The 24,364-nt window shown below is 51.2% G+C and overlaps 1 protein-coding gene across 21 annotated transcripts in view; it reads left to right on the top strand.

The window, feature by feature from the left end:
• SDCCAG8 (SHH signaling and ciliogenesis regulator SDCCAG8) overlaps window positions 1–24,364 on the top strand; it is a 262,973-nt gene that overhangs the window by 221,778 nt on the left and 16,831 nt on the right. For 9 of the 21 annotated variants that reach the window (XM_063593717.1, XM_063593561.1, XM_063593672.1 and 6 more), the window contains one exon: window positions 12,447–12,573. In XM_063593717.1, coding sequence (XP_063449787.1) covers window positions 12,447–12,573 — 127 coding nt within the window. Of the gene's footprint in view, window positions 1–12,446; window positions 23,499–24,364 lie in introns of those variants that run through there. The other 12 variants (XM_063593745.1, XM_055096203.2, XM_008960105.6 and 9 more) reach the window with 3 other exon arrangements.

Below are 24,364 nucleotides of genomic sequence, written 5' to 3'. Positions count from 1 at the left end.
TTTTCCTGCTGGTGCTTCTGTATGGCCTTGAGCCACATGCAGCATAGATACTACTCTGCAAAGATTCTGATTTTCAACAATTTCCATTCCTCTGTCCCATTTCCTTTGCACAGTGGGGCTATCCTCACCATTACTCTGTTCTTGCTTGAGACAAAGCTGATTAAGGTAACTCTTGCTTCAGGCAGATGGTCTTCTAGGTTCTTCAAAGTCTGAGATTCATAACGTGTCAACTCCTGTTTCATGGTGTCAGGATCCTTTATTCATGCCCAGTCTTCCAAAGGTATTACAAACTCAGCCTTGGTTCGATAGCACTTGTATTTTAAGAAGGTTACAAGGTAGTGATACAACAGATCTAATTGCCCTAAGATGAAGCTGTGCCTCCTTTTTGGTAGAAGCACTGTTTGAAGAAGTTGGTCTTTGAAGAGCCTCGGTGATATTGTCAGAGGCTTTAGGTTCTGTCAGAGGCAGCAGTGCTGGAGCTTGAAGAGCTGAAAGTGTCCCCTTGGCCATGGGCCCATTCACTGGGGGCCACTGTGGCACTGTGGGCTTCCCAACATGGTATTCCAAGCTTCTGGCCTCTTTTGCATCCTTTGTGCCAACACCAGTCTGTGGATGAGATCAATGTGGCTCAGAGTGTGGTTTCCAGAGTACGGTCCTCAAACTGTTACTGGTCTGGGATGAGGCAAGAACTGAAATTGAGTCAGAAATTTTCAAAGCAATCAAACACTGCTTCCTCCTTTTTATTGTACTCCACAAAACCATTAGTCTACAATAGATTGGAAATTTTAAAAGAATTAAAATCAAGTCTGGTTCTCCTCACTGAGCTCATTGGGGAATCCCTGGCCTAGGGATTTCCCTCTTCTCCCGCCCCCAGGCCTCGGAAAATGAGCTGGTGTCAGCTGCTGCCCAGAAGGTTACCCAGTGTGTTCTCTCTCTCAGGGTCCTTCCCTTAAATTCTCAAGTTTGACATAGAATAGAAGAATGTCAGGCGTTTCAAAAAAGGATTTTGAGATGCTGCAAAGCTCACTAGATTTAGAGTCAAGAGATGTGGGCCCTAGCGCCAGATTTACTACAGACAGGCTGCCTGACCTTGGGCAAGTCACTTATACTTTCTTGGCTTCACCATAATGGGCTGAACTGAATGTTCTCTAAGGTGCCTCTCAGCCCTAACATAATATGATTCTTTTCATGAGAAGAGCAGGACTTGATCCCCCCATCACTTGGGGGCATCCCCAAGGAGCCCCCTGTTCTTCCTCTGCAGGCAGCCAAGGCTAATTAGGAATCTGAGAGAATGAGCCAGGAAAGGGGCAGTACAGGACATACATTCTCTTCATTGAAGGTGGTACCCCCTCCCCACTGCACGATCCTCAGGAAGAATTCCTTTATTGAAACCATTATTGAATAGGGTAGATTTAGGCACGGGAAATGTAAACAGCAAACCAGCCACTAAAAGTGCGTTAATGTCACGCCTGTAATCCCAGCACTTTGGGAAGCTGAGGTGGGCGGATCATGAGATCAAGAGATCGAGACCATCCTGGCCAACGTGGTTAAACCCCAACTCCACTGAAAATAAAAATAAAAAAAATTAGCTGAGCGTGGTGGTGTGTGCCTGTAGTCCCAGCTACTCGGGAGGCTGAGGCAGGAGAATCATTTGAACCCGGGAGGCGGAGGTTGCAGTGGGCCGAGGTTGTGCCACTGCACTCCAGCCTGGCCACAGAGTGAGACTCTGTCTCAAAAAAAAAAAAAAAAAAAAAAGAAAGTGCCTTAATGTTCTGAGCAAGGATAATGGGCTAGAGCGTGTTCCGGAAGCCTCAGCACACTGCTTGTTCTCACTGATAGGACCTCGTTCACGAGATGGAATTATGTAAAATGCCGCAGCAATGGTTAAGTGTTGGAACAAAGTAATACAGCTTTACATTAACATGGTTTATTCACTAGAATTAATGACCTAGAGCAGTAATTGCATTTTCAAAACTTCAGCTTGCTGACTAGGTGTATTGCTATGTAAATAGCTAGCGATATTTGAAGATAGGAACACAGTAAAATCTGTAAAGTAATAGGATTGTAGAAATATGGAGCTGGAGGAGAATGTAGTCATCTTCTAGCCCCGAGGCTGGCAAACTTTAAAAGGTCAGGTAATAAATATTGTAGGCTCCATGGCCATATGGTCTCTGTCACAGCTACTCGGCCGTTATGGTGCAAAAGCAGCCATAGACAAAACGTGAATGAATGGGCATGGCTGGGTTTCAATGAAAGTTTATTTAGGGGTGCTGCAAGTTGAATTTCATGCAGTGTTCACATATTATACTCCTTTTGATTTTTAAAAATCATTTTAAAATGTAAAAATCACTCTCAATTGGCAGATCATACAGAAACAGGCAGTGGCCTGTAGTCTGAAGTTTGCCGACCTCACTTCTAGTTTTCTCCTCTCATTTCACATGTGAGGAAACTGAGATTCAAAGTGATCACAGGATTTACTTAAGTTCTCATGACTGACGCCAGAGTATTTTAGGAGCAGACTAGGAGAGTTTTCATGTAGACAGTTGGTTGTTTTGATGATGAAAATTGAAGCCACACAAAAATTATTCTCCAGAAGAACTCATTTTGTATGTGTGATTAATACTGTGAATTAGAATGTACCAGTGGTTCTCATGCTTAAGAATTCATCAGAGTCATCCAGGGGCCTTATTAAAACACATGCTGCTGGGCCCCACCCTCAGAGTTGATGGTTCAGAAGGTCTGGAGATCTTATTTTCTCCATTTTACAAATGGAGAACCTGAGGTTGAGAGAGATACTCAGTTTCAGGCTTAAGGTAAAATAGCTAGCTTGTGATGTCCCCCATTTCCAAGTTCAGCACTCATAGGATTAGGATTAGAGCTACAGGTAATCATCAAGCAGAGAGGCAGGGCTGCAGTTTTGTTTAGAGAGATCCTTCTAGTCTAGCTGTTGCGGGGAGTATGGATTCCAGGGGGCCGTGTGGAAGCACACAACTCTATGAGAAGGCTGTGCAGGAACCTGGATGTGAAGTGCTGGCAGCTGGACTTCAAGAGTGAAGGTCATGGAATGGATGGGTGGATGGATGAGTGGGATGGATGGATGGGTGGGATGGATGGATGGATAGGTGGGATGGATGGGTGGGTGGGATGGATGGATGGGTGGATGGATGGATGGATAGGTGGGATGGATGGGTGGGTGGGATGGATGGATGGGTGGATGGATAGATGGATAGGTGGGATGGATGGGTGGATGGATGGATGGATAGGTGGGATGGATGGGTGGGTGGGATGGATGGATGGGTGGATGGATGGATGGATAGGTGGGATGGATGGGTGGGTGGGATGGATGGATGGGTGGGATGGATGAATGGGGGATGGATGGATGGATGGGTGGGATGGATGGATGGATAGGTGGGATGGATGGGTGGGTGGGATGGATGGATGGATAGGTGGGATGGATGGGTGGGTGGGATGGATGGATGGATAGGTGGGATAGATGGGTGGGTGGGATGGATGGATGGGTGGATGGGTGGGATGGATGGATGGGTGGGATGGATGGGTGGGGGATGGATGGATGGGTGGGATGGATGGGGGATGGATGGATGGGTGGGATGGATGGATGGATGGGTGGGATGGATGGATGGGTGGGATGGATGGATGGGTGGGATGGATGGATGGGTGGGTGGGATGGATGGATGGGTGGGATGGATGGATGGATGGGTGGGTGGGATGGATGGGTAGATGGATGGATGGGTGGGATGGATGGATGGGTGGGATGGATGGATGGATGGGTGGGATGGATGGATGAATGGGTGGGATGGATGGATGGACGGATGGGTGGGTGGGATGGATGGGTGGATGGATGGATGGGTGGGATGGATGGATGGGTGGGATGGATGGATGGATGGGTGGGATGGATGGATGGGTGGGATGGATGGATGGATGGGTGGGATGGATGGATGGGTGTGATGGATGGATGGGTGGGTGGGATGGATGGATGGGTGGGATGGATGGATGGGTGGGATGGATGGATGGATGGATGGATGGATGGATGGGTGGGATGGATGAATGGGGGATGGATGGATGGGGGATGGATGGATGGATGGGTGGGATGGATGGATGGGTGGGATGGATGGATGGATGGATCGGTGGGATGGATGGATGGATGGGTGGGGTGGATGGATCGGTGGGATGGATGGATGGATGGGTGGGGTGGATGGATGGGTGGATGGATGGATGGGTGGGATGGATGGATGGGTGGGTGGGATGGGATGGGAGAGGTTCAGAAGGCCTAGAGGGCTCATCTGTGGAACCAGGAGACTGAGCTGTGGGGATGGTGACTAGGGGTGGTCCCACCCACATGAGAGGGTCACAGAGAGAGGAGCATTAGAAGATGACTCCAGTGTGTCAGGTGGTGAGTTTGAGGTGGGCTTGGAAATGCAAGAGAGAGGCCCGAGGCTGAGATCAAGTGCTCAGGATCCTTGGCCTCTCCACTTGGAGTCATGAGTGTAGATTTTAAAAATCATGCAGGCGGAACATTTCCAGTCAGGAGAGCGCTGAGCCCAGCCCTGGGTCACACCAGCATTTGAAGGTCTGATGGAGGAGGAAGAGGGACCAAAGGGGAGTGAGAGACCTGTACAGAGTCTAAGAAGGAGAGTGATGAGTCACACTGTGGGCCTTGCTCTGTGGCCTTGGTGGCTTAGGTAATCCTGGCTCTGCCTTACCTTGTGTGCGCTTGGGCAAATGATCGCTTCTCGGCACCTTGCTTCTCTTATGCATAAAATGCAGATGATAAAGTAACGTGTAGTATTGTTATGAGGATTAAATTAGGGAACGTAAAATGCTTACAATGTTGGGCATTTAGTAAATGCTCAGTAAACATTAGAGGAGGCCACTGGGAGGAGCAGGAAAGTGAGTGCATATTTTACAGTTCATGTATCTGCACCTTTGAAATCCATATGTTGTTTGAAAAATGTTCTTCATTTCCATGAGGAAGACGCTGCTCCCAGGGAAATAGTGAGTCTAAGCACTTTGAGAACACTTATCTAAGAGGAAGGACAATCTTAGCTGTAGTCAGAGTGACCACAGGGAGGAGGCTCTGGTCTGAAAACATTTCAGAACAAAGGATTTTACCACTGCCACCAAAACCAAACCCAAAACAAAACCCCAAAACAACAACTAAAACCTTCCACTGTAGTCCGTAGGTAGCTCCCAGGGGGAATTGTCCAGTGAAGCAAAAAACTCTTATTGAAAAACATACGCGCATAAGGATATGGGCCCCCTCTGGGGAAGGCAGGGGCTGGCCTGGAGAAGAAATCCATTGGTAGTGGCCCTCTGGGGCTGGTGCTGGGTTCACAGTGTTCATTTGGTTATTATACCTCATAACTTATTTATACATTGCATATATTTTGTATGTATCACATACAACATAAAAAAATTTAAATCTATGTATTCACTCGCTTTCACAGTATTCATAGCAAATGAGTGTCTGAAGCATAGGACCAGAGCTGGCAGCTTGCACCGCTTCTGTTTTGCATAAGATATTTTCCCCAGCCCACTCAGCTCTATAAAGTTGTTTTGTATTTCACCACTTGCTCCATCTTATCTTGAAGCCTTGCATATTTTTTTAAATGCTGGTTCTGATCATGCTTGCAGGGTGTGGCTCAGAGGATCGCTGTTGGACCAATGGAGATCTTCCTGGGCCCAGCACACTTATGAGTCCCCTGTGATTTCATCAGCATCTGCCTTTAGAAACCCGGGCGTGCTTGTTCCCATGGTAACTGCTGCCCCTGACACGCCTGAAATTCCTGGGATGCCCTTGCGTGGAAGGGGAGCCCGTGCTGCCCGTTCTACCCCTGCATGGGGCAGCTGCTTTTCTCCCTCAGGGTCCCCAGTCCTACCCAGGCAGGGGTGGCAGTTGTACATCTGCAGATCCTGAAGGACATGGACCCTGTGCCTGAGATTAGGACGGCCACACCAGCCTGGGTGCAGGCTCCCTCAAGTGTCCTTCCTCATGGACCCGCGGACCCTACCCTGTGCTGTGAGGGCCGGGGAGCACAGGGGCTTCCTGGGAGGAGGACTGGCTTCCTGCCCCTGATGGGGCCTGGCCACAGCTCCCAGGGCTCCATGACAGCACGGTGAAGATAGCAACCACATCCTGGGGGCCCTGGATGCAATCCCTGCCTGTTGCAAAGATGAGATAAAGGCGCGGGAAAGAAGGGTCTGAATTAGGGGTTGAGCTCTGAAATCGGACGATTCTGTGTTTCCTGCCGCATGGAGGGTGTGTGTGGTTCGCAGGCTGTGGGGGGCTTCTTGCAGCGGGGGCTGCTGCCTAAGCAGACTCCGCAGGCCCCATGATGGCAAACCCCCTCGCCCCGTTCATGACTTAAGGCCTCCTAGAAGAAAAGGCTAAAAACAAGACACACAGAACAAGAAATTGCACTCCCTCAAGACGACAGTTGCCCTGAAACGAACGCTGGAAGAGGTTTCCAGGCCCGTGGCGAGGGTGAGGGGGGTGAAAGTCGCAGGTGGAGGGCACGGGGCGGCGGCTGCGGAGCCGGGAGGAGGCGGCGGGCGCCCGGGTCTTCCTCAGAGCGCGCCCCCTGGGCTGGGCGGCGTGTCCCTGCCTCCCGCCGGCGCCCTCGTCCCCGCCGCAGCGTCCCCGCCGCCACCCCGCCGCCTCGTCCCCTTTCTCGCAAACGGCGGTGCCCTCTACGTGGGGGATCCTGGAGGCTGCTGAGCACGAGCGCCCTCCGCGACCCGCCCCTGCTCCCGCCTCCACTCTTGCCTCGGGGGGAGGGTCTCAGTCTTCTGCCTAAGGCGCCCTCCTCCCTTGGGAAGTCCGCCGTCCTCTGCCGCGGAGATTGCCCCTCTCTCCTCCAGCGCCTCCTCCCCAGCGGCTTCGGTGGCTCCCACCCTCCGCACCCCGTCTTGCGACCTCCCCGCCAGCCCAGCCCCTCACCAGAAGAGGCTTTCTCTTCCAGCCCCTGAAATCTGGCTTCTGCCCCAGCCAGGAGGCTCCGCAGGGCGCTCCGCCACCAGGTGGCATTTCCCACAAACCGGCCACTCCGCCCTGACCCCTCTCCTCCCTGGACCTCCGTCTCCCAGTTTTCCTCCCTCCAGGATCCCACTCTCAGTGTCTTGCCGGATTCCAGTCCACTGCCAGCCATTGAAGGCGGAGGTTCCTTAACCCCTATCCTGGGGCGAGCCCTTCCCTCTCACTGCAGAAGAGCTTCTCAGCTAGGGGGGTCGTGCGGGCCCGGATAGCTGCATTTTTAACAAACTCCCCACACTGACAATCTTTGCCAACCCTTCCCAGGCAAATCTTGCCCCCACGTTCATGGTCTCGCCTCCCAGCAGGTTTGGCCCACTCAGCTAGAGCTCCAGCTCGGCCCTTCCTAAGCCCCAAGCTGCATAGCTGCCTGGTGGGTGCGTGTTCCACAGGTACCTCGGACTCGCCCTGACCCCAGAACGTCTCTTCTACACCAGGCCGATCCCTCCTGCCATCCTCTGTCTGGTAAATGGCACTGCCATTGCCTGCAGGACGAAGTCCATATTTGCTGGTTTGGCTACAGAGTCCAGCGTCAGTGACCTTCCTCTGAGCAGCCTGCAGCCTCTGGTCCAGCCACACTGCACAGCTTGCAGTTTCCAGACACGCATTGGCCTTTGCAGTGCGGCCCCGAAGTGGGAAGGCCCCGCCCCTGGCCCTGGCCAGAAAAGCACCCACTCATCCTTTCCCATCCCAGCTTGCCCGCTGAGTGACTTTGAATGAATGATTCATGTTGTCTGTGCCTCAGTTTCCTTAACCTTAAAGTGGCATAATAATTAGTTCCTGCCTCATGGAATTGTGAGTGCTAAATAAACAGTAAGTCTAATGCCCGACATAAAAGTGCTCAGCATACAACGATCATGAGCCATGTCTAAGCAGGCACAAGCCCTCCCAGGCTTCTCATCTGCAATATTGGCCATTTCTCTTCATGCCTCAGTGTCCTGTTTGAGTTGAGCATGTTTCTTTACAAGTGAGTCTCTCCTCCATTGGCCGGGAACCGCCCGAGAGCCGGGAGCATTTGTCATTCTTGATGGACCCCCAGGTCTTAAATCAGTACTTGACCCTTAAGAGGTGTTGGCCGGGCGCGGTGGCTCACGCCTGTAATCCCAGCACTTTGGGAGGCCAAGGGGGGCAGATCACGAGGTCAGGAGTTAGAGACCAGCCTGGCCAACATCGTGAAACCCCATCTCTACTAAAAATACAAAAATTAGACAGGTGTGGTGGTGCGCGCCTATAGTCCCAGCTACCTGGGAGGCTGAGGCAGGAGAATTTCTTGAACCCAGGAGGCAGAGGTTGCAGTGAGCCAAGATTATGCCACTGCACTCCAGCCTGGGCAACAGAGCAAGACTGCATCTCAAAAAAAAAAAAAAAAAGAAGAAGAAGCAGCAGCAGCAGAAGAAGAGAGGTGTTTAGCAAGGCTTGGTTCGTTTGGTGAATTAACTCAGTGAGTTAACCACCATTAACGATGGTTAAGGACACCTGGGCGCTGGCTCGATTTGACTCCGAGCTCTACCGATTACTTGTGTGACTTTGTGCAAGTTAATTAACATCTCAGCTTGTTTTCTCATCTGTGAAATGGGGATGATACTAGCATGTACCTCCTAGGACTATAGTGAACTTTTAATTAAGATAATTATTGAATTTAACAGGTAGTTTATTAATGAAATTTACATAGGTAATTGTGGTGCAGTGAGCCCAGGGGCTCAAGGTGTTAGCAGTCATCAACAGTGCTATTTGAAACTGTGGGTGGATGAAGAGGTGAACTCAACACCACAAATATGACACAGCAGTAACCACCATGGAAAAGAAAAGAGAGCTTATGTGTCTAGGACACCCCAAGAAATCTCTTCTGAATGAATGATGGCAATGAAATAGCCATTAACAGAGGGTAGGCTGGTTTGTGCAGGGTTGGAGGCTTTTCCAAAAATAAATAACTTTCAAAAAATCTCGGCCAGGCGCGGTGGCTCATGCCTGTAATCCCAGCACTTTGGGAGGCTGAGGTGGGTGAATCATGAGGTCAGGAGTTCAAGACAAGACTGGCCAAGATGGTGAAACCCTGTCTCTACGAAAAATATAAAAATTAGCTGGGCACGGTGGCAGGAGCCTATAATCCCAGCTACGGCAGGAGAATCGCTTGAACCCAGGAGGCGGAGGTTGCAGTGAGCTGACATAGCACCGCTGCACCCTAGCCTGGGCAACAAAGCAAGACTTCGTATCAAGAAAAAAAAAAAAAATCAATCTCGGGCCGGGCGTGGTGGCTCACGCCTGTAATCCCAGCACTTTGGGAGGCTGAGGCGAGTGGATCACTTGAGGTCAGGAGTTTGAGACCAGCCTGACCAACATGGAGAAACCCCGTCTCTACTAAAAATACAAAATTAGCCGCCGTTGTGGCACACGCCTGTAATTCCAGCTACTCTACTCGGGAGGCTGAGACAGGAGAATTGTTTGAACCCGGAGGCGGAGGTTGCGGTGAGCCGAGATCGCACCATTGTACTCCAGCCTGGGCAACAAGAGCAAAACTCTGCCTCCAAAAAAAAAAAAAAAAAAAAAAAAGAACAAATCTCTTTTCCCAATATTTGTAATATTGGGAGTGTTCAAGTTGATTTAAAAATTGAGTCAATTGGAATCCATCCTCAGCTCTTAGCCGTGAAGGGAGAGCTGCCCCTTCTCAGGGATCTCACTCCTCACAGCAGGGGTGCTTCTGTGTGTGGACATCCTGGTCAGCTGGTCCCCTGCTGTCTTGTGGGGCTCACACCCAGGCACTTGATTCAGCGGGGTCTGGGTGGTGTCTCCTTCCTCCTTCCCACCCCAGTAATCGCTATCGCCTTCCCAGGCCCCCAGGTTGCAACGCACTCTGGACTAAACCTCCTCCAGGTTCTGAGGGCTCCATAGGAGGAAGGTCTAGGCCAGAACCGGCCCCATCGCTGAAGGTGGAGCCAGGGCGGCCGGCCGTGACCGGTGTTTATGCTGTGAGAGCGGCTTTGGCCCTGCCCATTGCCCTGGATGGGCTGCCATCCCTTTTCAGGAGTTCAAAACCACATACTGAGCCCATCGGTCCAAAGGACCGTCATCTCATTTGATCCAAGCACAGGGCAAGGGACCACATGGACAATGGCTGCTCGTGGCACCTTCTTGCCATGCAGCCATGTCATGGTGTCACTTGTCATGTTTCCTGGCACCTTCTTGCCATGCAGCCATGTCATGGTGTCACTTGTCACGTTTCCTGGCACCTTCTTGCCATGCAGCAATGTCATGATGTCATTTGTCACGTTTCTGTTCCATTCTTTTCGAGCAAGCAGGAAGCCACGGGGCTACTACCTCAGTTGCTCTTAGCCAGTAGCTCTCTCCACAGGTAGGCCTTCATCGGAGGGGAAGAGCCACCTTAGGGTTCCAGAGCTCAAGGGCGAATGATGCTTTCCACCCACTAATTTAAATACGGAAGCATCAGATTGTCTGCTTCTCAAGGAAAAGAGCTGTTACCATCTCTGTCTTTTCAACGGGACCCACTCCTGGGCCCCACAGCAGGGCAGGTGCTCAGATGAATGGTGGCCGCCTGCCTGTGTCAGAGGGTCGGCCTAGGCAGGTTCCCCAGTCCGCTGGCCCGGGACGTCCTCCTCTCTCCCGGCCGCTCACTGTTCAGGACAGCCCGGGTCCCCCCCTGGGGCCTTGCAGGAGAGCTTCTGTGATCCACTGGGTGGCTTTGAGGGTAGCTCCCAGGAAAGGCTGCCTCAGCCCCAGCGTGATGGGGACGGGTAGGGGCCGATGAGGCTTCCCAGAGCAGCGATGGCCTTAGGTATCGCCAGAAGGAAACCTACTTTTCCTCCAAGATCAGAGGGAAGGATGAGGTGGGGTGTTGGAGCATCACCATATATATACATCACACACACAGGGAAACACTCCTGCTTGGATGGAAGATCTTTGCTGTTCTGTTGAGGCCAGCCTGATCCTGGAGGCAGGGCAGGGCCTGGCTGTTGCCCAGGCTCCAAAGAGGCGCCAGGGCGTCCCTGAGTCCTTACACTTTCTCCAGAACCTGCGGGCAGCAGGAGGCCCTTGTCGGGATAGGCAAGGGGGGTGGTGGTGCGGAATTGTGGGCGTGGCAGTCGGAGGCGCCAAGCCCGGGGAGGCGGGGCTTCCTGGGAGCATGCGTAGTGCCGGCTCTGCCTGGGCGGGGTCCTAGGCTGCTGCTCCCGCCTCCCCCGGCACAGGTAGGGCGCCCCGCAGACCCGGACAACGCTGGGTGTGGCTGAAAACAGGGAGTCATGGTGCGTTCTGGGGAAGGGTCAGGGCTGGGGGCTCGGGCCCCTTGACCAAAGACTCTAGCCAAATCCATCGGAGGCTGAGCAGGGCGATGGGGCAGGGCCGGGGGAGCCGTGGGGAAATGGGAGGGTGTGGGCCGAGCAGCGCGGGAGGCAGGTACCGACCATCGCCGGGTTTCCCAGAGGGCAGTGGTACCTGTGCCCACATGTGCGGCCTTTTTTGTAAAGGAACCTGTCCCAACCCGAAGGCCCAAACATGTGGCCGTGTAAGTTTAGTTGTGCCCGGAGTCCCAGGAGAGCCCGAACTGAGGGCAGCCAGAGGCCGGTGTCCGCAGAACGGCCCACGAGGCCTTCGGCTCAGTAGCCTGGAGTTTGAAATGCACCTTGAGCTTTAATGGCCTTTTCCTTGTGAGAATTCGAGTTAACGTGCCTGCTGGTGCTTTTGATGGGTGAGGACGGTGAGGCGGGCCACACATCTCGCTTCTTTCCAGAACACTTCTGGGTAGTCGTTCAATTCCACATTTAATCCAAAGCCAACAGTTCCATGGGTGACTGTGCTGCTGGCTGTAGGAAGCCGACTGTGGACAGATGAGGATAATGGTCTGAGTGAATTAGCAAGTCTGGAGAGGAGCGCCCATCAGCAGAATGACAAATTTAGGATCTTTAAAGACATCTGGTCAGCGATGCCGGAGCTCGTGATTGACTGAGTGATTAATAATGGAAAACCCTTACTTCAGTGTTTCCACGGCCCTCACCCACTTCCCCAGCCGGGGCGGCCGTCTGCTCAGCCTGCCAGAGACCTTTCCAGCTGAACAATGGCGGCATTTAGGCCCCTCATCTTTGACCTCTGCTTGGGAGTTCAAAGCTTCCTTTTCCTTCTACTTACCCCACTTATCTGCGTGTTTTCTAATTGACAGTGTACTGAGATGGCTCCCAGTTCCCACGCACATTTGCTAGAATGTTACTCACCTTCACACAGTGCGTACCAAGGACCTAGTGCCAGCCAGAGCCTGGCACCTCAGGGTCACCCTAGGCGTCCTGCTCATGGTTCCCTATCAGGGGCTTCCCTCAGATACACACAGCCCCTGGGCCTGTTGAAAGGCTGACGTTATCCCTCTTTAATTCTGCGGTGGATTTTTCTCCAGGCTAAGGCAGCTGGATAAGCACAGCCAGGCCACAGCCCAGCAGCTGGTGCAGCTCCTCAGCAAGCAGAACCAGCTTCTCCTGGAGAGGCAGAGCCTGTCGGAAGAGGTGGACCGGCTGCGGACCCAGGTACTGTGCAGAACGCGGCGCAGGTGGGAGTCCTTGGGCGGGCGTCTACAGGTGGATCTTTTATGCACCTCAACAGGCCGGCTTTCTCACGGATCACATCGGTTAGCAGTAAGCTGGGAGGGAGGTCCCGAAGACTGTGCTGGGCACAGTGCAGGACCCAGAGAAGCGGAGCCATGGGCCCGTCCTGGTGAGGGAGTGAAAGTCCGTGCAGGTGAACAGACCCGGCCCCGCGAATCAACGAACCACACCGAGTGCCAAGTTGCGCCGTGCAGGCTGCGGAGGGTGCCAGAGCAGGGAGAAGCGGGAGGACGGCCGTGGGCGGCAGAACAGGCTTTTTGGAGGATGGTGGCCTTGAGCTGCCTCTGAAGGTCGTGTATGGTTTGAATTGGTTGAGGAAAGAGGTGTTCCCAATTAGCAAAGTCGTCTTGAATGGAAGGCAGGCATCTCATCCTAAATTAGCTGACTGATTACTGGGCTAATATCTGGAGTGCTTGCAGAGCACCCGGCAGTGTTACACACAGAACATGCATTAATTCCCTTTACCCTTGAACAAGCAGGCGATGCTGACTTTATTGTCTTCATGTTTTAGATAGGGAAACTAAGGCCCAGACAAGCATTACAGCTGGCAAGTAGGGACACCGCAAACGGAAGCTAAGCCTGACTCCACAGCCCAGGCTTTCCCCATTCAGGTTAGATCCGGGGCCACCAGCAGGGAAAAGGGAGGAAGGAAAGTGTCCCGGTGAGTTTGGAACACAGTATGAAACCTCGTTTTCTAAATCGCTTCTCTTCCTGTCAGAGAGGCTGTGCATTTTGCCCCATCAAGCAGTTTGTTAGGATAATGAGGTGGTCCGTGGGCTGACCAAGGCCTCCGCCTTTAATTAGGATTGCACCCAGGTGCTCTGTGAGTGCCCTGGGGACTTCAGGCACTAAGTGCTTGGAATGATTAATATGAAAAATGCATCTGGAAATGAAAACGAAGAGGAGTCTCATTCTCCTTACAAAATGACCCTGTGCTCAAGGAACCTGTAAGTACTGACTTTTCCCACTCGGTCCAAAATCCCTCTGCCAAACATGTGTTCACAGACAGTAAATGAGCACACCCAGGCGCCACGGAGCTAAGGCCTGGAGGTGGAAATGCCTCTACTGTCCCCATGCTTCTGAGACTGCTCCCAGGGACTGTGGGGGAGTGGGCCGCTCAAAGTCCGAGCCACAGCCGCACTGCCACAGCTAATCTAGGAGGCGAGGCCTCACCTGGCACGCTCCATGGCAGGGCCCTGAAACCTGAATTTTGCCAAGCTGTTGGGATGATTCTGAACGACACTACATTTTGAAAACCTCTGAAGTGTTTGGAGCTGGAAAGAACAGAGAATTATTCCAGGCTGTGTCACTGTGCTGAAGCCCCTGCCCCCGCTTCGGACAAGTAACTTAAGCCTTTTTCCAGCCTCAGTTTCTCCTCTGCACAGTGGGCATGGTGCACGCCTGGCTTCACGGGCTACTGGGTGTGCTGAGTGCAGGCGGGATGCCCCACAGGCCCTTGGGCACACAGGCTGAGGACATGTGAGGGTGTTTCCTTTCTCCCTCATCTTCAGAGGGTCCTGGGAGAGGTTCAGGGAAGGCAGAGGCCTGCAGAGCAGCAGCTGTGGGACCAGTGCCACTCCCCTCCCCTCTGCTTTCAGGATGACCCCCTCATCCTCCACCAGACCCAGCCCAGAACCCAGCCCTGTGGGCAGGTCCCCAGGGAGGGCCCCAGCAGCACCTGCTTTAGGCCTGGCCAGCCAAAGATCAGGACCACTGGAGCCACTAGGTCTCCTGGCAGGTGACTAGGCTCTTGTCACATAGGAGGGAGGGACCGTGACTCCTGGCATGAGTGAATCTTCAGCCTCTAAAGCCAAGAACTCTGTCAGACCTCAGGTTGTGGGGAGTCTTCCGTGGAAGCTGGAGCACACGGCAGCTTCCTTTGGGCTCTGGACTAGATCAGGAGAACGTGGGCTTTGCCTTTTAACTCCCCATCTGCCTGCTTTACAGCACACTTAGATCTTAACATGGATCACCGATGCTTAGAAGCTTCTTCCAGGGCTTTAAAAATCTGGTTATTGCCAAATGAGTTGCAAAATTTTCACAAAATGCATTAAAAAAACCCCAAACCTCAAAAAATCCTCAGAAAGACTAGCAGGTCTTTCTTCTTTTGCCTGAAGCAACAGCAATGATTTGCCCATTCCTGTGCTATCTGATACTGGCCCATCTGGCTCATCTCTAAAGCGGCCTTTCAGATTCAAATATTACACTTGGAGTTATTTTAATATGAACATGACAAAAGAAATTTGGTAGAGGGAATGTTGGCTTTCAGTTGCAAATACTAGTGGTCAGAGAGGAGGCAGGGATCCAGGTTTGCAAGCTCTCTGCTGAATATCTAAACCCAGAGCCTGCTTTTTCTGGCTAAGCCTGGCCTTCACCTCTAGGTAGGGGCTGTCAGTGGGCTTCAGCCTCTGCGATGCCTTCTTGTCATGGAATCAGCTTGAGTTGTGAGTTAGGCTTCTGCTGAGCCATGATGTGGGCGAGGCTGCTGTAGGTTCGAGCAGGTATTTTGGACGCGGTGCCGCCTGAGGGCTCCGGAGTGCTCAGCCACCCTCTCTGTTTTCCTGGAGTGGCCTGTGGGTCCAGATCTTGGGCAGCTGAGGGTTAGAGCTGTCCTCATGTCTGGGTTAGAGATGGTTTAACTAAAGGCTTCCGTTTTCTCAGCCTGGATGAGTTAAGCTTAACTTAATTTTGCATGTCAAACTCTAAACATCTCTGTCCACTTAATACCCAGAAGAGAATGGGTCGGGCAGTGGTTCCAAAGCGAAGTCCACCCCTTTCCTTCCCTCCCTGTCCTGGGTCCTGAGCCCTGCTGCCCCTGGTGGTGGGGCTCAGGCTGGCCTGTGGCCTCCAACAGGAAGTGTCCAGCCTGTTGGCAGGCTTCATTATTCTAATTGTTTCTGCTTGAATTCTGAAACACTCACAACAACATGGCTGGCAGAGGGAGCCCCTGGTAGTGGTAGCTGCCACATGGATGCTTTTGGCCACGAGAACCCCCATCCTCCCCGCTCCCCGGCGCTGTCTGCGGTGGGCAGGACTCAGGGCACTGGCTCAAGCTCTCGGCTTGTTTCTTGGCTTTTTTTTTGAGACGGAGTCTTGCTCCGTCACCCGGACTGGAGTACAGTGGTGCAATCTCTGCTCACTGCAACCTCCACCTCCCGGCTTCAAGTGATTCTCCTGCCTCAGGCTCCCAAGTAGCTGGGATTACAGGCACCCACCACCACGCCTAGCTAATTTTTTTGTATTTTTAATAGAAACGGGGTTTCACCATGTTGGCCAGACTGGTCTTGAACTCCTGACCTCAAATGATCCGCCCACCGTAGCCTCCTAAAGTGCTGGGATTACAGGCGTGAGCCACCGCGCCCAGCTGTGTTTTTTTTTTTTTTTTTTTTTGATGAGTTTTGTTCTTGTCGCCCAGGCTGGAGTACAATGGCATGGTCTTGGCTCACTGCAACCTCTGCCTCCTGGGTTCAAGCAATTCTCCTGCCTCAGCCTCCCAAGTAGCTGGGATTACAGGTGCCTGCCACCACGCCTGGCTAATTTTGTATTTTTAGTAGAGACTGGGTTTCTCCACGTAGGCCAGGCTGGTCTCGAACTCCTGACCTCAGGTGATCTGCCCACCTTGGCCTCCCAAAGTGCTGGCATTACAGGCATGAGCTTTGCCCGGCCTCTTGGCTTGTTCTTAGTTTAGGGTGACTACAAATAATGGCATTATTGATCTCCTGCCTCACCTGGGTTCGGAAACAACTTCAAGAAAATAGCTTTTAAATGTCATGAAATGGCTCTTACTTGTCCTTGTGGAGAAACAGACACTGAAGCACTAGCCCAGCTTTGCCTAGACGCAGTTCCCCACACTCTGTATTCCGAGAGGGTCAGGGCCCCCAGACACACACCCTGGCCTGTCTTTTGTTTGAGACTGGGCTGGGTAGTCGCGCTCTCGCCCTTTCTTGAGAGGCAGGCCCTGGCTGGGGGAGGCTGAAACCTTGGTGGTGGGGGTGGGGGGAGGGGGATTCGGGGGGAGGGTGGTGGGTCTCGGGGGAGTTTGGGCAGGGCCTGACAGCTTGGAGCAGGGTCAGGGGTCTGCGGCCCAGAGCCTGGGGGCTCTAACATCTGGCTAGGAAGGTTGGAGCCGGCTGGTGAGGAAACATGAGTCTTGGGGAGAATGGCATCTGGGACAGGGGAAAACAGAAATTATCTGTCCACTCAGAGGATGGTCTCAACCATCAAGATGATTTTCTGTGTCTGCTTTCTTATTTGGTAATGAATACGGTTTTGGCTGACTTGCATTTTCTGGTAGCCGTCGTATCCTGAGCAGGCTGCTTGGTTCTGTCTGCAGTGTTCAATCTGGGGAGTGATTCCCTTTTAGTCCCCTCATATGAATCACTTACAGTTTAGAAAACAGAGTCGGAAACTGACTTGTCAGTGGTTAATCAGTTGGCCCTATGACTTTTAAGCATTCTTGGCAGTGAATTTACTTTCTAATTTGATTTAAACTTGTGCATGGATCCAGCAGCCATATGTGATTATATTCAAGATCATCGACATTATCTCATTATACCAAAGGACTCATAGAAGAGAGCCGAAAACAAGCAGGGGACACAGAGACACAGAAGATGATGAAGGGAGGAAAGGCCCATTGCAACTGGAAGCAAAGGGAGAAGGGAGGCTCTAGAAAAGTGACAGCTCTCAGGGAGCAAGACTCCCTGCTGAGGGAGGCCTGGCTGCAAGGCGGAGCTGCTGCAGGCTGCCCATGTTAGGCCTTGGAGGTGTCACCTAATTTACTGTGGTCCTTCCAGGAGCCCTGGGGGCCTCGCCCAGCTGACTTAGGAGCTACCACAAAGTTAGCTACCTGTAAGACAGATGGTGCTTGAATAGAACAGCAAATACATTGAATAAAATAAATTAAAAAGCCTCCTCCTGAACCAAGATTTTTTGGAAAGAATTCTAAATAGATGAAAACAAACAATTTGATTTCAACCAAATTGTTGTTTTTTTGTTTTTATCCTGATTTTCACCCGAATTGTCAGTCTCAAAAATAAACACTGATACATTCCCAGAAAATATTTTTCAAATAAAAACTGACTCTGTTAAAGTTTGCCCTGATTCTTTCAAAACTGTGTACAAGACACTGTCAACCAAAGTGACTTGCATATTTTTTTAAATAAACTTGAACATATGCAGCTAAAATGTCATTAACTCCCTGCTGCCTGAGTGTTTTTAAAAAATGACACAAGACCCTGGGTGCTGCATGTCTAACATAAGCATCTCGCGACCTTCGGAGAAACTTCCCCAAACACCTCCAACAGCAGACAGTTAAACTTTTTGTTTTTTGACTGAGCGCCCCGTGTATAATTAATATTGAAAAGCGCATAGGGCTTCATTTTAGCCAGACTTGCTCTTCCGTTAACAGTTCACTTTGTCCAAGAGTGAGTACTTTCAGAATAAGAATCATGGGAGAAAAGTCAATTGAATTTTATATTCCTTCAGATACATTCGCTCTACTTATTGCTTCCTGAGTCAGACATTACATTTCACAATATAAATTCACAATCAAGATTTTAAAGGGAGCTAAATATTTTAATCCAATTAGACAAGTGAACAAAACACTGAATATTGCATGTAGTGTAGATAAGTGGTTCTTGCCTTTAAAAGACTGTAATTCCGTCACATTACAACCCCAAATGTCAGTGTTGTCTTTATTTTTAACACTTTCAAACATGAGGCAGCCAGAGGCTCCACTCTCTGCTGTTGGTGACACTGTCTGTCCTTTGGGAATTCTTAAAATCTATTTACCATGGAAACATGGTTCATATAAAACACAGACCTGCCTGTGTGTAGAGGAAGTTCTCATGACTCAGGGGACTTGAGAAAGCTGGAAGATGACAAACTCAGACCCCACGGTTGGGAAGGAACCCTTGGGCTTGGGTGCGCCCTGGGGAGGACAGGTGGCACCGCAGAGCCAGGGCCTCCACCCCGGCCTCATGTGTGCTGGGGCCTCCCTGGCCTGTGCGGGGCCGCCTCCCTCTCCCGGCCAAGTCCAGCTCGAGATCTTACGGAAAGTCCCACTTCATGTCTGCAGAGCGGCCTTCTCTGTGGATACCTTTCCATTCCTCTGGTTTCTGCGGCCCTGTTCCTTTCTCGGAGCCCAGAAGCAGCAAAGCCAAGCCCTGCGGTGGAAGGGAAGGAGGGCTTTGAACTCTGACTGCGGTGTGGAGGCTGTTATCAGAGGCCCAGCCGGGCAGCCAGGAGGGAAGAATGGCCGCTGCCCTGCGATGGCCTTAACCGTGAGCCCCCGCCTGCTTTGCAGCTGGCAGAGCCAGGTTCCTGGAAAGGCCTGACCCGGAGGGGACGAGGCCCCTCAGCGAGAACTTCAGTCGCTGTGCTGGGGACAGCAGGGCCGCAGGGGCCTGAGGGTGGCTGACTGCCCCTCGGCTCTGTAGAGGAGTGCTCCCTTCTGACAGGTGGGCGGTCCTGCTGGAAGGCCGCGTTTCCACGACGTTCTGCCCAGCATGCTGAGGGCACCTCGCTCCTCAGTGCGTTGGTGGCGAGCCAGAGCTCACGTGGCTTACTTCATCCAGGTTGCCTTCCCAATTTGGCAGCTTAATTCCGTAGATATCAAACTGGCTGCCCCTCATCTGCCAGAGCAAGCAGGAGAGCCTCGCATGGGACAGTCTGGACTTTGAGGTCAAACTGCCTGGATTCGAATGTCAGCTCTGCGTCGCTTCAGAGACATGTGTTAGCTTTCATGTCACTTGATTTCTGGCAGAGAAAAAGAAAGAACCAGCTTCCCTTTAAAAGGAAGTGCCTCATATTACCCAGAGCCCAGCACAGATGATTATGAAACCAACAGGATTAGTGCTGAGATCATTGTGGGCTTGAAAGGGCCATTTGAGATAAATAACCATTTTGTACAGATAGAAAAATAAGGCCCAGAGAAATGAAGTGAATGGAATTGGGAAGTGGCTGGGCAGGGAAATGAACTTCTTCTCAGGCCACAGGATGTGTGGATGGGGGCAGGTACCCGAGCGGGTGCGGGCGGAGCCGGGCCTGGCTGGAACAGCTGCCGAGCCCTGGCCCCGGTGCCCAGAACACGAGGCGGAGGCGGGAGGCGAGCCACCAAGCGAGGCAGGGGCTGCCCTGGAGCTCTGTCAACTCAGGGCCAGCTTTGAAATGCCCCAGATGGAGGTGGGGGGAGGGGCCTGCCCTCTCCAGTTACAAATGGATGCTTTATTGCCAGACACACAAGGAACAGGACCACGTTTTGACTTGGCCAAACGGAGACAGCGTGCCAGTGAGCAGAGCGGACAGCAGGGGGGGAAGGGGTTGTTACCTTCAGAAGGGTTGGCTAGAGCCACCCACGGAGAGAGTGAAGTGCGAAGCCCGGGCAGGTCTCCTGTGAGCAGGGGTGAGGGGTGCCACCATCTCCCCGGGCTGCCACTTCTGGCCGGTTTGGGAACAAAGCAGCAGCAAAGGCCGGCTGGACCCCACAGTGTGGTTGCCTGGGGAACAGTTCAGGTCACCCAGAGCAACTGATTTCTTACACTCAGAACTTAACAAACTTCAGAAATAAATGAGGCAGGGTTTGTGGAGAGACGACTCCGATAGGATTTAAAATGAGAAAAGAAAATGGGTTAGCAGCTGTGTGCCCGCAGATGGGGCACGTTTCCACCACCTGTGGACAGCACGGCAGGGGAGCAGTGGCCAGGGCGCCCTGTCGGCCCCCTCTGAGCTGCAGGACAGCCACAGGAGGGCCACAGCAAGGGCCATGATGACAAATGGAAGGGCGGGAGACACTGGCTGAGGGCTCATGTCCCACTGGCATACGCACGCTCTTCTCCTGGATGAGACCATGGTCACTGTGGTGTTGATGACAGGACTTCCTGGAACTAAGCATCGTGGATATCCCTAATGGCAGACAAGCCAGATGTGGGCAGTAACTAAGGCTTCTGTCTCGGTCAGAGAAACGTGTGTTACCAAAGAGTCAGCAAATGGAGGCGACAAAACGGTGACCTCCTAGGACAAATTATCCAGCCCTCCAGTGCTGACTGAACGCTCACCATGGGTCAGGCACGGCTGTAGGCACGGTGGGGGGTTGAGCAGTGAACGGTAAGTTCAACAGTGTGAAAGTGGGGTTGGATATGGGGCTTCTCACCTGAACCGCAGGAAATACAAAGCCCATGCAGATGGCCATGGCTGATCTGCCGCAGGAAGCAATCAGGCTGACTTTGATTGGTTCCTGGTGAGGCCCGCACATCTGTGTCACCCCCGTGCAGGCCCACGGAATCAGGAGGCCACCCGTTTCTGGAACAGCTCCGATAGTGATAAATTGCTAGGTGGCCTGGGAGCCCACAGGCATTATGTAGACTCATCATGAGAAATGCCTGTTTCCTGGAGCTTATCAAAAAATTCTGCAACACATTTTACTTTTACTTCAGGTCTTTATGCCTATTCTGTATTGTGTGTACGTGCGTGTGTTCTCTACCCAAAATTCATCACTGCAGCCTTGAATTCTGGGCTACAGCAATTCTCCTACATCAGCCTTTTGAGTCGCTGGGACTACAGGGGTGCGCCACCACACATGGCTAATTTTTACAATTTTTTTTGTAGAGATGAGGTCTCACTATGTTGCCCAGGCTGGTCTCGAACTCCTGGACTCAAGCGATCCTATTGCCCCAGCCTCCCAAAGCACTGGGATTACAGGTGTGAGCCACTGTGCCCAGCCAAGAGTTGGGTTGTTTTTCTTTTGAAGTGTTATCTGTTGGGATTTATGCTTATCCCTTTTGTATTCAGTCATCCTAGCATTTCTAAAGTTAGGAAGCCACTGTGTCAAGAGCGAGGCCACCAGGCCACCTGCCTTACGTGGCCAATCCATGGAGCAGGGGTGGAGGGCCATTCAAACCAGTCATTTAGCAGGACTGTGCTGGGTCAGTTCGATCACCTGGCCTGGAGGGCACGTCAGCTTGGTGCAAACCCTGCGTTTGACAATCAGGTCGTGTTGGTGGCAGTCTCCGTGCTGTCAGTATCCCACTGAGGACAGAAGGGAGTCCCCTCTGCAATGGCAGGGCTCTAGGGCATAGTGCATGGGGTGGACTCCTCATGGGCCACTCAGACAGGGCCTGGAGAACAAAGCATCCTGTGGGCCCAGGAAATTGTCCACCTGGCTCCACGGGCCTGGGAGGGCTGTGTGCATGGGATGGCAGGTTTACTAGGAGGAGTGAGGCCTCCTGCCGGAGCCCCACCTGCATTCAGCCTGAGGCCAGGCCCCCCACCTACTCTAACTACCCTGCTGAGACCACCCCACTACTCACAGACCTGTTCAAGAAAAAGTTGTCCTCAGGGTCTCTCACACACTGGGAAATCTACTTGAAATGTAAACATTACTTTTTCTCATTTTTCATAAAAGGCAACAGGCTGATGTTCATATATTTCTCTTGAATGCGGATTCAGTTTCACTCATTGCCCTGTCTTGGAAATCCCCACGTTAATGATGGCTTAAATTAGGTTGACAGAGTCCTCCCTTGGAGTCCAGCTTGGAAAATCCTCACTGGAGAGGGGCAGGCCCACTTCTCTTTTTGGAAGATGGTTCCTAACTAAAGAAAGAGGGACCAGATTGGGCCCCTGGCCCTGCAGTGCGTCCCAATTTATCTGACGTAGAAACCGGGATTTGGAAAATACCATCCTGGCTTTTCTCTGGACTTCACAATCTAGAGGGCGAGGACTGTGGCCCAGTCACCTTCCCACACAGTGCACAGTAGAAACTCCAGACATGCTTTGTGGAGTGGAACCATTTCCAGTGGCTTCTGACTCTAGTTCCTGATGTGGTTTAAACTAATTTGGGCAGCCATGGCAGCAGAGGCCAGGAACAGTATTCAATACTTTCTGAACTTGTGATTCTCCCCCAACCTGATTTGCATGAAGCGACTTTGGAACATTTGTATCTGCGTAAGACTAAGAGACCTCAGTACACCCAATCCCCTCTTCCAACACATGTGAGGTTTCCATGTGAAAGTACTTTTTCATAGGTTACAATAAATTGTTTGCAGTTACAAATTTGGAGGTGTTTCAGCTTGTATTGTTTCACGAGGAATTTCTTAGGGGCACTTGGCCTACACCCTGTTTTTGTTCTAGAATTACCTGCCGTTAAGGTCAGATAAATTTTCAGTAAACAGCTTATGGCACAAATCAATGTGTCCTTTCCCGGACAGAAGAGATGGCTCTCTGGCCATGTCCTAACAGCAGACTGTCCTTATTTAAGAGGCAGGCATGTCTTTTGTCTAGGTTGTTTTCAAATTTAACCCATTAAGCCAGTTAACCTTATTTCATATGTGAAGGGCTTTGATGTGGACAAGATGAGGCACAAACTTTTCATATAATTTCCACATTTTTAGCAACAGGTTTTTTTCTCCAACAACAAACAGTTTTCATCATAAAAGGTGACTAAACCAGCAAATGAGAAGACAAATAACATTGAAGAACATGAGCTATTGAAACTTACTTTTTATTATTTTTTCCAGTTACCCAGCATGCCACAATCTGATTGCTGACCTGGATGGAACAGAGTGAAATAAATGATTTACAAAGAGATATTTACATTCATCTGGTTTAGACTTAATATGCCACAACGCACCACGACCTTCCCAGGGTGACACCGCCTCAGCCTGCAGTGGGGCTGGTCCTCATCAACGCGGGCGCTGTCCCCGCACGCAGTCGGGCTGGAGCTGGAGTCTGACTCTAGCTGAGCAGAGCTCCTGGTGTATGTTTTCAGAAATGGCTTGAAGTTATGTGTTTAAATCTGCTCATTCGTATGCTAGGTTATACATATGATTTTCAATAAATGAACTTTTTAAAGACTTGAGTTGTAATGTTTGTTTCCTTTTTATCTCGTAGTGATGAACAAAACACATCAAAAAGGCACATATTTTAACTAGGCCAAAGTATATTAAGGACCAAACTTTTTTTCCTGCCATTCATTTTTCTTTTCATGATCTATATATCAATCATCCTTCACCTTTAATCAATGTCCCATCAGACTCCATTTTATTTATCGTCCTACTTTGTGCACAATCAGGAGACACCAGGAAGCACTATGCATTACTCTTTCCATTCTGTTTGTTAAACAACGAAAACAGACAAAAAAGCATCTTTGGCTCGGTGGTGTCAGATTTTTTTCTTCAATATGCAGTATTTGAGAGGAGCCTAAAAACGTACTTAGTGAAATTAGAAAATTTACTTAGAGTATATCAAATATCTGTACACAGATAATTATTTGTCTAAAATAGTATTTCTACTATACACAATTAAGCCCTCAAATGCTTTAAAGTAATAAAAACGGACACTGGACATACCGTGTTGTATCTGAGAATGACAAACACTAAAGGCAAGGCTGCAGTTAGTTAGGACAGGTCCCTGACCTTCGGCTGCCCTGCCTGGCCAGCGAGCCATCATCCTCATCACCATCTCAACACAGAGCTGATGTCACCATATGCTCAGCCTTGCCTCTCAGAAGTGATGTGGATTAGGCTTTGGAGGCGGTGGCATGATCTACACACAGAGACCATTCGAATCTCTTGAGCATGTAAAAGGTTCAAGCCTGAAACAGTAGAACTTCTATTCAGATTCAGAAGTTTTTTATTTCATCAAATGTGCTAGACATAAAGGCTGTCACATAAGATATTTTAATTGTCCTTAATTCTGTTTTAGATATACTGTGAATAAA

This window comes from Pan paniscus, chromosome 1 (assembly GCF_029289425.2).
Source record: "Pan paniscus chromosome 1, NHGRI_mPanPan1-v2.0_pri, whole genome shotgun sequence".
Lineage (NCBI taxonomy): Eukaryota > Metazoa > Chordata > Mammalia > Primates > Hominidae > Pan > Pan paniscus.
The sequence above is the reverse complement of the archived record's forward strand: the minus strand, read 5'-3'. Positions and strand labels throughout refer to the sequence as shown.